This window comes from Schistocerca americana, chromosome 5 (genome assembly GCF_021461395.2).
Source record: "Schistocerca americana isolate TAMUIC-IGC-003095 chromosome 5, iqSchAmer2.1, whole genome shotgun sequence".
NCBI lineage: Eukaryota > Metazoa > Arthropoda > Insecta > Orthoptera > Acrididae > Schistocerca > Schistocerca americana.
Window position 1 is genome coordinate 415444880 of NC_060123.1, and position 12893 is coordinate 415457772.

At 46.4% G+C, this 12893-nt stretch overlaps 1 protein-coding gene across 1 annotated transcript in view; it reads left to right on the plus strand.

Moving 5' to 3' along the window:
- LOC124616408 (neuronal acetylcholine receptor subunit alpha-7-like) overlaps positions 1 to 12893 on the plus strand; it is a 330693-nt gene that overhangs the window by 200576 nt on the left and 117224 nt on the right. Inside the window, exon 5 of the mRNA XM_047144712.1 lies at positions 2335 to 2410. Within this exon, the coding sequence (XP_047000668.1) occupies positions 2335 to 2410 (76 nt within the window). The remainder of the gene's footprint in view (positions 1 to 2334; positions 2411 to 12893) is intronic.

The following is a 12893-nucleotide window of genomic DNA, read 5'->3' on the forward strand; positions in this document are numbered from 1 at the left end:
TTTATTTGAAAGGGCGTTTAAAATAAAGTGATTAATCATATTCAATGTCCAGAAATAATATGTAGAAAATAGAATAGTGAAATCCCGAGATACCGGGGAAAGTATCAACTTTGATGATCCATCGAAAGTATATTATCCTTTTATAAATATCGATATTACACTTGTGAGTGGCCGAGTGTCATGGGAAGTTAGAATCGAGAGCTCCCCCTTGAGTCCTCGAAACTGCTGTAACACCTCGAGGAATGGAATCAAGGAGGTGTTAGAATCGTTCTCGAGAGGTATTGATCCACGGAATTTGGAGTATTATCTACAATTATTCATCGTAGTTTGTGCTGGGATCATCGAGGTACGAGGCTATTTACTGAATCCCCCAAATGCTCGCTTGTGCTAAGATTGGGAGCTCTAGAGAGCAAAGTCAATGTCGTTGTTTCGCTTGAGTGTTTATCAAGCTACTAGCTTGCAACAAAATAGCTGTGACATGTCGCATTCTCGTGTTGAAACATGGGTTCTCTGTCAGAGTACCCTAACGCTAAAATAGAATATAGATGGTCTGTATGGATTTCCACATAACTTGCACCTGTCATTTGTCCCTGAGCGAGAGAATAGGACCTAACTACGCCCATACGGACACAACCTATGTCACAACAGACCCACATCCTGTCTGCACACGGCTTTCTTGACACGCAGAATCTGTAGCTTCATGGGTCATACTCCACACTCTTTAGCGTTCATTACCTCGAGGCTACTGAAAGCAGGATTCATTGAGCCGTGCTACAAGCCGTCATTATTTTCAGGATCCAGTAACGGTGTTCGCGAGTCCATGCCAGTAGTTGGCCTCTTTGTCGAAGTGTAAGCATAGGGGCACGGGATGGTAGGCGACTACTGTAACCAATACGGTGCATATGTTTTTTTTTCTTTATTTACAGCCCATAGACGTCACTGGATGTGGATATGGAGGGGCATGTGGTCAACACACCACTCTCTCGGCCGTACGTCAGTTTTCGAGACCGGAGCCGCTACTTCTCAATCAAGTAGCTCCTCAGTTTGCCTCACAAGGGCTGAGCGCACCCCACTTGCCAAAAGCGCTACGCAGACCGCATGGTCACCCATCCAAGGGCTAGCCCAGCCCGACAGCGCTTAACTTCGGTGATCTGACGGGAACCGGTGTTACCACTGCTGAAACGCCGTTGGCCTATACAGACAATCAGTCTCCCTAAATTGTCGATACCAACGTACAGTGCTCTGTTTATATAGCGGTTCTTTCCTATAATACCTTCTGAATGCACGCTGCACAGTTGAAACAGGTAAACATCTCGCGTATTCCAACATACAAAAACTCTTTTCTTGCTTTGTCGCCATTTTGTCGAAGCACTGCTCTGGTGACGCAAACTGATGAGTAGAATGCAAATTCTGTGACTTTACGGTTCCACTCAAGAACCAGTCATATTTGTACATGTAAACTTTGGACAAAAAGGAAGTTTGAAAACAAATGACTCAGTTGTAGTTGCCCCGTATGTCTCTGCGTACGAAATGTGGTCCGTTCGTCCAACACTTACGGTAGCCCTGAGTGGCGATTTCCGCGGTTAGAAACTTTATCTTTGCGATATGTTTATGATATGATTAAGACTGTGTTGATCTCGTAAATCTTAATTGGAAATCTCCGATACGTTACGACTAATGTGTCGTACACCGAGTATCGTCCCGAGTTCAAAGTCCGTCAACTCTCGACGTAATGTCATTTCACTAAACATCTGTCTGGAACAGGCTGCCCAGATATCTACATTTGTGCCAAACGCCTCATCTATCCACAACACTAAGGTGTCACACCCGGCACATCTTCATATGGAACAACTTTTCTTGCGAAATTTGGCCACTCAGTTTCCTTCTGTAGGATAATGTTATTTCTTTGACATTTCTAACAGATCGAGAAGAATACCACTCACATCATTTTGAAGTACCATCTCCAAATTCGCGTTCAGTGACTAGGCAAACTACGGAAGGTTCTAGGAGGATGGCCAGGCTGGGACTTGAAATGCACACCTTCCGACTACAAATTCAAGTTGTTACAGCTGCGCCACTCTGCCCGGTTCTGACACCTGCCACACCAAGTACCAGATGCATGGGCCATACATGAGCCACAGTCATTTTGTTGCAACTAAAACACAAAAGTTTTTCTTGAAGTCACTCGTAGCGAGTGCACCCCTCAGGGTGAGCAACCGCGGCGAGCATACGCGCAAAGCTAGGTGCGGATCCCCGCAGCATGTAGTGCACGCAGCATGCGCCTCGATTCGCCAGCACTGGCAGTTAGTCGTTGACTGTTTTTACTCTGTGCAGCTCGACCTGGTGCTCAACTCGGAAGAGGGCGGGGACCTCTCCGACTTCATCACCAACGGCGAGTGGTACCTCATAGGTAAGTATGGAAAAATGGTCGTCTCATCCTAGTTGATGCAAGCATTCGATTGTGTGGACCATAGAATACTTTTGCTTAAGCTGGAACTTAATGGGATTATGGATGAAGGTCAACAGTTGTTCACTTAAAATCTGTAAAGTAGGAAGCATAAGGTTGTCGTCCAACGTCAACAAACACGGAAAATATTTGAATCAAGCTGGGGTCGTGTAAAGTCAAGAGTATCACAGGATTCAGTTTTTGGCCATTTGGATATAAATACAGGTTCTGGAATTCTCGGAACCGTTTTACATCACCACGGTTCCGATAATTCCAGAACCCGTATAGAAAATTGGATAAGAGATCAACATAAACATCATTTCCGCCCTTTTTATTGTTCATGAAAACAGCACATTGCATGTTGTACCATCATATAGCAAAACCTTCAGATCTGGTGGTCCAGGTTGCTGTACACGCCGGTACCTCTAATACCCAGTAGAACGCCATCTGATGCATGCCTGTATTCGTCGTGGCATACTCTCCACAAATTCATCAAGTCACTGTTGATCCAGATTGTTTCACTCCTCAACGGCGATTCGGCAAAGATCCCTCAGAGTGGTTCGTGGGTCACGTCATCCATAAACAGCCCTTTTCAGTCTGTCCCAGGCATGTTCGATAGGGTTCATGTCTGGAGAACATGCTGGCCACTCTAGTCGAGCGATGTCGTTATGCAGGAGGAAGTCATTCACAATATGTGCACGATGGGGGCGAAAATTGTCATCCGTGAAGACGAATGCCTCGCCAATACGCTGCCGATAAGATTGCACTATCGGTCTGAGGATGGCATTAACGTACAGCCGTTATGGCTACCATGCAGTCGCTGGACAGTGTGCCTAAGGCGTTCAGCCTGACCGGTAGCCTCTAAACACGTCTCCGATGATTGCCCGATTGAAAGCATATGCGACACTCATCGGTGAAGAGTACGTGATGCCAATCCTGAGCGGTCCATTCGGCATGCTGTTGGGCCCATCTGTACCGCGCTGCATGGTGTTTTGGCTGCAAAAATGGACCTCGCCATGGACGTCGGGTGTGAAGTTGCGCATCATGCAGCCGATTGCGCACAGTTCGAGTCGTAACACGATGTCCTGTGGCTGCACGAAAAGCATTATTCAACATGGTGGTGTCGCTGTCAAGTTTACTCCGAGCCATAATCCGTAGGTAGTGGTCATCCATTGCAGTAGTAGCCCTTGGGCGGCCTGAGCGAGGCATGTCATCGACAGTTCCTGTCTCTCTGTATCTGCTCCATGTCCGAACAACATCGCTTTTTTTCACTCTGAAACGCCTGGACTCTTCCCTTGTTGAGATCCCTTGCTGGCACAAAGTAACAATGCGGGCGGTATAGAACCGCGGTATTGACCGTCTATGCATGGTTGAATTACAGACAACACGAGCCGTGTACCTCCTTCCTAGTGGAATGACTGGAACTGATCGGTTGTCGGACCCCCTCTGTCTAGTAGGCGCTGCTCTTGCATGGTCGTTCACGTCTTTGGGCCGGTTTAATGACATCTCTGAACAGTCAAAAGGACTGTGTCTGTGATACAACATCCATAGCCAACGTCTATCTGCAGGAGTTCTGGGGAACGGGGTGATGTAAAACTTTTTTGATGCTTGTATATATGATGATGTGAAACCAAAAATGAAATACTATTCAAACAATATTATCTTTGTATATGGCAATATGACACAAATGTAACGTAACGTAAATGGTCTCGATACTGGGGTAGCCGGAGAGAATAGATTAACGCTTAACTGCAACAAAACTCAATACATACAGGTTCTGACACGTAACTCCCGCAAAAGAGAATTTTTCTGTCCGAAGGTGGTCAAACAATCAGTGGAGTTGACCGTTTTAAATACTTAGGACTGACAATGTTCATAAATAAAAATGAATGTTTCTTTCTGAGGTTGTCCCCTATGTGTTCCTTTACCATTCATCTGATTGAGATGAAACTTTGATGAGATGTTCTCCGTACGCCCGCGAAAGTTCCTAGTCCAAAAAAACAACAAGAGTACGACGCACCGTTCAGGGAAATACCCAGATTTATGCATCCACTGTTTGAGAATGAGAACACTTAGCGACTGGCAGCAAAATTTACATAATTTATAATTTCAGCCCTCTATGAAAATTTTTCTCCCTGACACCACCCACAAAATGATGAAAGGAAAAAAAGGTTATCACTTACTACATTTTCGTTGAACATGCCGAAAGCTGCCGCATCAGGCATGACGTTTTAATGTATTACTTTGTTACTACTAACTCTATTCGCAAGTTAGTCTGCCTACAGTAGCCATATATATCACTAAATTTGCCGGCAATTTCACCTGCCTCATACATCTTGCACACCACCTGGAAGAGTTTTGTCATGGCTGGCTCTCCCAAGCCTATCAAAAGCTCTGACGGAACGTGGTCTACTTCCGGAACCCTGTTTAGACTTAGGTCTTTTAGTGCTCCGACAAATTCTTCTCGAATTATTATATCCCCCATCTCCATCTATCCCCTCTTCCATTTCTATAATACTGCCCTCAAGTACATCTCCCTTTTACAGACCCTTTACATACTCCTTCCACCTTTCGGCTTCACGTTCTTTGCTTAGGTTTGGTGCCCCGTTTGAGCTCTTAATATTCATACACGTCCTAAACTGTCGTTGCAGATTTGGAACACACCATATTCTCCACATGGAGCTACGAAAATAGTCCACTGCCATCGGATCTGGTGATCTTGGTAGTTAGCCAACAGATATTCCTATTCCGATTCATCTCTCAACATTTCTGTTATTACAGTGACCTGAATCCCCGTGGAACGATGAGCATGTACAGATGTAAACTAGAACGCCTTGAAGCCTTTGTAAAAGCAGAATTTCAAAAAGAAATGTTGTCTTCACCCAACCTTGGAAGCAGTAAGGCCAAGACAATCAAACTGTTGTGCCTATTAGTTCACACGAGACAACTGCTGACAGCAACGAATAATTGCCCCTTGAGTGTTAGCGTCCGCCTCGGTGTGCCTTTTAGGACTTTTGTAGAACTCTTCTTTGTACAGTAGGTCACTTTAGTAAAGACAATTAACGATGTGAAACTGCTCATCTCACGACACTTCTGTGATAACCAGTTAGTAGCTTGTTATCTGAGAGAGCAGCAGGTGGGCCCTTGCATTAGCTGAGACCGTTGTTACTATTTCTCACTCAAAACGTTCAAAACAACCCTTCTGTCGAATATTTACTATTAAAAACAGTCTTGATCACGATTTATTTATCAATGTGACCGGTTTCGACCACTACTGTGGTCATCTTCAGACTATTGAGTAGGAACCTCTTTCTGTTGGAGAATCACTACTGGCTCTCGAAGTTCAGGTGACAAGCAGCAGGCTGCATATTAGTGCAGGATCTTCTTGACAGTGGTAACATCTAAGGACGATGTTCTTATGGAAGAAAATTATATTCGGCACTGTACACGACATGTTTACAGACATAAATCCTACCCTCCAAAGCTAGGCATAAAAATTAGTTACACTTCAGCGCATCAGACTTAAAATCCTTGTCTTTCAGGCACTGTGAACTTCCAAGGACTATGTCGTATTCAAACATTACCAACACATGTGACCCGTACTTTCTTGTCTACTGTAATTTGTTTTGATTAAATTATCGCCTGTCGAAGTGTGCAGAAATACTTTTCTACGCCCTGCATCTACATTTACATCTATACGCTACAAGCCATCGTGAGGTGCATGGCAAACGGCATTTCCCACTGAGTTAGTTATTAGAGATTCTTTCTGTTGTATTTGCGTGTGGAGTGGGGGAAGAACTCTTGCTTAACACCTCTGTGTCCGCTGTCGTTGCCTACGGGAGAAAAAACGAGAAAAGCACACATAGAAAAAAAATGGCCGGCACGGATGACAGCGATGCCGAGGACCCTGGTTCAGTTTCCGTTACGGCCAGGGATTATTCGGAGGTGAGAGGACTGGAACTGGGCCCTCGCAGCCATGAAGCCGATTTAGGAGCTACACTGCTGGCCATTAAAATTACTACACCAAGAAGAAATGCAGATGATAAACGGGTATTCATTGGGCAAATATATTATACTAGAAATTACATGTGATTACATTTTCACGCAATTTGGGTGCATAGATCCTGAGAAATCAGTACCCAGAACAACCATCGCTGGCCGTAGTAACGGCCTTGATACACCTGGGCATTCAGTTAAACAGAGCTTTGATGGCGTGTACAGGTACAGCTGCCCATGCAGCTTCAACACGATACCGCAGTTCATCAGGCATAGTGACTGGCGTATTGTGACGAGCCACTTGCTCGGCCACCATTGACCAGACGTTTTCAATTGGTGAGAGATCTGAAGAATGTGCTGGCCAGGGCATCAGTCGAATATTTTCTCCATCCAGAAAGGTCCGTACAGGACCTGCAACATGCGATAGTGCATTATCCCGCTGAAATGTAGCGTTTCGAAGGGATGAAATGAAGGGTAGAGCCACGGGTCGTAACATATCTGAAATGTGACGTCCACTGTTCAAAGTGCCATCAATGCGAACAAGAGGTGACCGAGACGTGTAACCAATGGCACCCCATACCGTCACGCCGGGTGATACGCCAGTATGGCGATGACGAACAAAGGCTTCCAATTTGCGTTCACGGCGATGTCGCCAAACACGGATGCGACCATCATGATGCTGTAAACAGAACCTGGATTCAGCCGAAAAAATGACGTTTTGCCATTCGTGCACCCAGGTTCGTCGTTGAGTACACCATCGCAGGCGCTCCTGTCTGTCATGCAGCATCAAGGGTAACCGCAGCCATGGTCTCCAAGCTGATAGTCCATTCTGCTGCAAACGTCGTCGAACCGTTCGTGCAGATGGTTCTTGTCTTGCAAACGTCCTCATCTGTTGACTGAAAGATCGGGACGTGGTTGCACGATCCGTTACAGCCATGCGGATAAGATGCCTGTCATCTCGACTGCTAGCGATGCGAGGCCGTTGGGATCCAGCACAACGTTCCGTATTACCCTCCTGAACCCACCGATTCATATTCTGCTAATAGTCATTGGATCTCGCAGCAGTAGTGTCGCGATACGATAAACCGCAATCGCGATAGGCAACAATCCGACCTTTTTCAAAGTCGGAAACGTGATGGTACGCATTTCTCCATCTTACACGAGGCATCACAACAACGTTTCACCAGGCAACGCCGGTCAACTGCTGCTTGTATATGATAAATCGATTGGAAACTTTCCTCATGTCAGCACGTTGTAGGTGTCGCCACCGGCGCCAACCTTGTGTGAATGCTCTGAAAAGCTAATGATTTGCATATCACAGCATCTTCTTTCTGTCGGTTAAATTTCGCGTGTGTAGCACGTCATCTTCGTGGTGTAGCAAGTTTAATGGCCAGTAGTGTACTTGGATGGGAAACAACGGCTCCAAAATGTGCGGGGCCGACGGTGGTTGAGAGAGCGGTGTGCTGGCGCTGCGCCCCTCCACATAACGCCACTGGCTGAGAGTGACATAGAGGTCTGTCAGTCGGTAAAGATTGCCCGTCTGAGGCCAGAGCTATGGAGCTTTCCTTCCCTTTTTCCATAGCCGTAGGCTGTAGACGTAAAATCAAACTCGTAGTACTGTTAATACACGAGATGTATTCGCAGCTTCGAATATGGACAACCATCAGTTGTATAATGGAATTACGATGGCGAAAATTTGTGCCGGACCGGGACTCGAACCCGGATTTTCTGCTTATTGCGAGGCGGCCACCTTACCAGATATCCGAGCACCACTCACGGCCATACCTGAACTTCAATTTCTCACTGACCATTTGTCTACAATCTGCACCTGTACATCCATTATGTATATTCCCGTACAGGGGAGACACTTAGCAAGAGAGTCACTGGCCCGGAGTCGGTGAATAAATAAGATACTGCAGTACCTGTGTTATTCCGAATTAAGATGTAATGTTCCTTCGGACATGCATGTAAACACATGGTTGACGACATATTGAATTTTGGGTCTGGCCTTGAGGTGTGCTCCGATGGCCGAATGGTGCCGGCACGGTAGCTCAACGTGGTCGGTCAGAAAGTTACGTGTCCTCTGTAAAGAAAAAAAAAAAAAACGGATCAAAGATGGACTTGAACGGGTGTCAGAAAACGTCCGCCCGAACAAATACAACGAACAATACCGAACAAAATGGGATTAAAAAAAATGGTAAGGCGACCGCTCGCGATAAGCGGGAAATCTAGGTTGGAGTCCAGGTCTGGCACAAATTTTCACTGTCGTCATTCCATTATACATCTAATGTTATTCCATATAACTGCGAATACATATCATGTATTTCATAACGCCTGTGATCGCTACAGTCTGCATGCACATCCAAAGGAACATTGTATCTTAATTCGGAACAGCACAGGCACTGCAATATCGGAATACTGTTCACGTTCAGAGCACACTTCAATTTTATATTTTGTAAATTATGATAATGTCAAAGATGACAATGCGTGTGTGAAATTTTATGGGACTTAACTGCTAAGGTCATCAGTCCCTAAGCTTACACACTACTTAACCTAAATAATCCTAAGGACAAACACACACACCCATGCCCGAGGGAGGACTCGAAACTCCGCCGGGATCAACCGCACAGTCTATGACTGCAGCGCCTGAGACAGCTCGGCTAATCCCGTGCGGCTCAAAGATGACAGAACTTGTTGTTATCACTGTTCTTGAATTGATTGCATAACACAAGTTTTTCTCAAATTTTCAAATCTATGCTTCTCAAATGCCATATTTCCCTGACTCGCAATTTCTCTTACCCTACATGCTAAAGCGATGTACTAAGCGCCGATCCAAATAAGTTGTCTTAAAAAATTAAATATTCTATTATAGTATTTTATATGTATTCTATTACTACTATTAAAGCCTTCGACATCTGTGCCACCGTAATGTAGTGGGGATGATGGCAAATTTGCGGGGAGGGGCAAGCGAGCGGGAGAGAGAGAGAGAGAGAGAGAGAGAGAGAGAGAGAGAGACGTTAAGAAAGTGTGTCCTGTATCCTCACCTGGTTTCACCACTCCCCGACTCAGCATTCATTTCGTTGATAATCTCTCGATAGTTCGTGGCCACTATAATATAATACTGTTTAAATGAAAGTTCCGTCATTTGTATATATAGGTTGTTTATGGTACTGCACAATCATGATTTCACCCTTTGGCAATTTTCGTGTACCACATTGTTAAGAATGATCGGACTTCTGTGTTCGACGATGACTCCGTTTAGAGCAGTCTTATCGTACGTAATACTGTGGCACTTGAAAATGACTATACAAAGGAATAAACAATCTATACAGCCAAATGGCGGAACTTTCATTTAAACGTTCATCTCGCTGGCTACCGTATCTCCCCCTGCCCCTCCTGTCCTGTTAAATAATGGGCGATGAAAAAGATTCCGGTCGAAGGCCGTACAGTCCAGAATCGGTATGCCAGTCTGGCAAAATCGCCGTGAGTATTGAGGTAATCATCCTACCGATACACACGGTTGAAGATACCCGTTTGTCAAAACACCGTGTCCTTCTGTGTGAAGAAGACTGGAACTGCCTGTTGCACATACCCGTCCCACAGGAACAACAGGAAACGTCCACCATTCAAGGCCTTTTTTAAGGGATCGAAGGAGTCAACCGGACGTGGAGAGATCGGGACTATAGGAATGTCTTTCACTTGAGCTGGCGTAACTTTTGCCTTACGACATTTGCATATGGCGACTTGCGTTATCGTGGAGCAGATACACCGCACGGAACATGGCGCATTATTCGACAACGGTGCTTCTCGACAGACGTGCTGCCCCACACACAGGTGTTTGTCCTTCAGCAGCCAAAACAATAATAATAGCACGTTGGTTCTGTTTGTACGCGTTTGGTAATAATGTCGCCATAGTTCACGTTTCCAGATTTGCGCACGCACGTCGGAAACACACGGATGTCAAACTAATCCCTTGCCTACATGTTGGTGCTTATACACTGACGTCATGGGTTAGCGATACGCACATATAAAGGGGGTGGGAGTGTCACATGAACAATGCATAAAAGGGCATTATACTGGATGAGCATTCATTTCCACTTAGGTGATTCATGTGTGATTACGGCCGCACGACGGGAATTAACAGGCTTTGAAAGCAGAACAGTCCTTAAGTCAAATGCACTGGACATTCCATTTCTGAAATCGTTAGGGAATTCAATATTCCGCGATCCACAGTGTCAAGAGGGTTCTAAGAATACCAGATTTCAGGCATTACCTCTCACCATGCACAGCGCAGTGACCGAGAGAAGCCACGTTTGCGAAGAGTTCTCAGTGCTAACAAACAAGCAACACTTCGTGAAATAACGGGAGAAACCAATGTGGAACGTACGACGAACGTATACGTTAGGACAGAGCTGCGAAATTTGGCGTTAATGGGCCATGGCAGCAGACCACCGACGCGGTCCCTCGATGTCCTACGTGTCCGCAATGGTACTTCCTGTGGTGCCGATCGAACCGCCCTCCTCCGTTTGTAACGGTCCCATGTCCGTCCCTAACTCGACTATGGGTGCTTCGTTTATGAGTCTGCACGTCCATCCCTATTACGCCATCTCAACACTATTCACCATCGTGGCATCCATTTGGCCACTGGAGCCTTTTACACTAACCTGGTTGAGAGTGTGTGTGCTGAAGCTGGTGATCTACCACTGTCCTACCGCTGTGACTTTCTCCTCAGCAGGTATGCATGCAGTTTATCTTCCATGCGTGACCACCCACCCTTTGTCTTCTTCTTCAATGATTCTTTTGATCGCCAATATGGGGCGCGTCCCTCTTCTTTGCTACCTCTTGGAGTCCGCTTTCGGCGCCTGCTCCGGCAGCTTAACTGCACACTACCTGCAACTTTCCCTGTGGGCGTGAACCCTTCACCACCGTGGCTTCGTGAAGTGGCCCGTGTTAATCTTGGCCTTAATTCGCTTCCTAAGGACACTACTCCGGCTTCAGTCAATCGTTTTCAGTTTCACGACCTCCGCATGGAATTTCGCGATAGTACCTTCATGTACAATGATGGCTCTCGGACTCACTGTCGTGTCGGGTGTGCCTTCATCATTGGCGCCCACGTCGTTAGATATTGGCCTCTGGCACACTGCTCAGTATTTACAGCCGAGCTCTTCGCCCTGTATCAGGCCACGGAGTGCAGCCGGCGACAGAGACTTTTCGATTGTGTCCTCTGCTCAGACTCTCTCAGCGCCTTTCAAAGTCTATGTGCACTGTACACCGCCCGTACCCTATTCAACCGGTCCAGGAAAACTGTCACTTTCTCACTCTTTGTGGAGTCACTGTGAAGTTACTGTGGGTTCCTGGTCATGTCGGTCTGCCAGAAGACGAGGCTGCTGACGCCGCTGCCAAGGCTGCAGTCCTCGTACCTCAGCCCACGAGTGCCTATATTCCCTCCAATAATCTCTGTGTTGCCATCTGTCAGGAGGTGGTGTACCTTTGACATCGCCATCGGTCCTCCCTTCGTGGGAATAAGCTCAGGATTATTAAGCCTCTCCCAGTGGCTTGGACGATCTCATGGCCTTCCCGCCGGGAGGAGGTCATTGTAAAATGGCTCTGAGCACTATGGGACTCAACATCTGAGGTCTCCAGTCCCCTAGAACTTAGAACTACTTAAACCTGACTAACCTAAGCACATCACACACATCCATGCCCGAGGCAGGATTCGAACCTGCAACCGTAGCAGTCACGCGGTTCCGGACTGAAGCGCCTAGAACCGCAAGGCCACCGCGGCCGGCGGAGGTCATTGTAACTAGGTTGCGTATTGGGCACTGCCTTTCTAGCCATCGTCATTTAATAAGTGGCGCTCCCCCCATCACTTTGTACACATTGCGCCAAAGTTTTAACTGTCCGCCACTTCCTGACGGAATGTCTATTTTTTGACAGTTTACGTATTCGCTTGGACGTACCGTCTGAGTTATCGGCCGTTTTAGCAAACGACGCGTGTGTTGACGATCGCGTTTTACTTTTTAACCGTCACAGCAATATGGAGAAGGCCATTTAATTTTTAGTTTTGGACCTCCGCTTCTGTATGTTATCTTTTGTAGTCCTTTCTCCACGTCCCTGTTTTTAGCTGTCTTCTCGTATGACAACTAGGATTGACGTGTAGTCGTTTTTAACTCCTCTCTGTCTTCGGGTTCTATAGTTTTGACTTGGGTGCGTCGCCCTAAAACAAAACAAAAACAAAGCAGACCACCGACAAGAGTTCGTTTGCTAACAGCACGACATCGCCTTCGGCGACTCTCCTGCTCTCGTGACCATTGCAGTTGGAACCTAGATGATTAGAAAATCGTGGCGTGATCAGATGAATCTCGATTTCTGTTTGTAACAGCTGATGGCCTGGTTCGAGTGTGGCGCAGACCCCACGAAGCCACGGACCCAGGTTGTCAACAAGGCACTG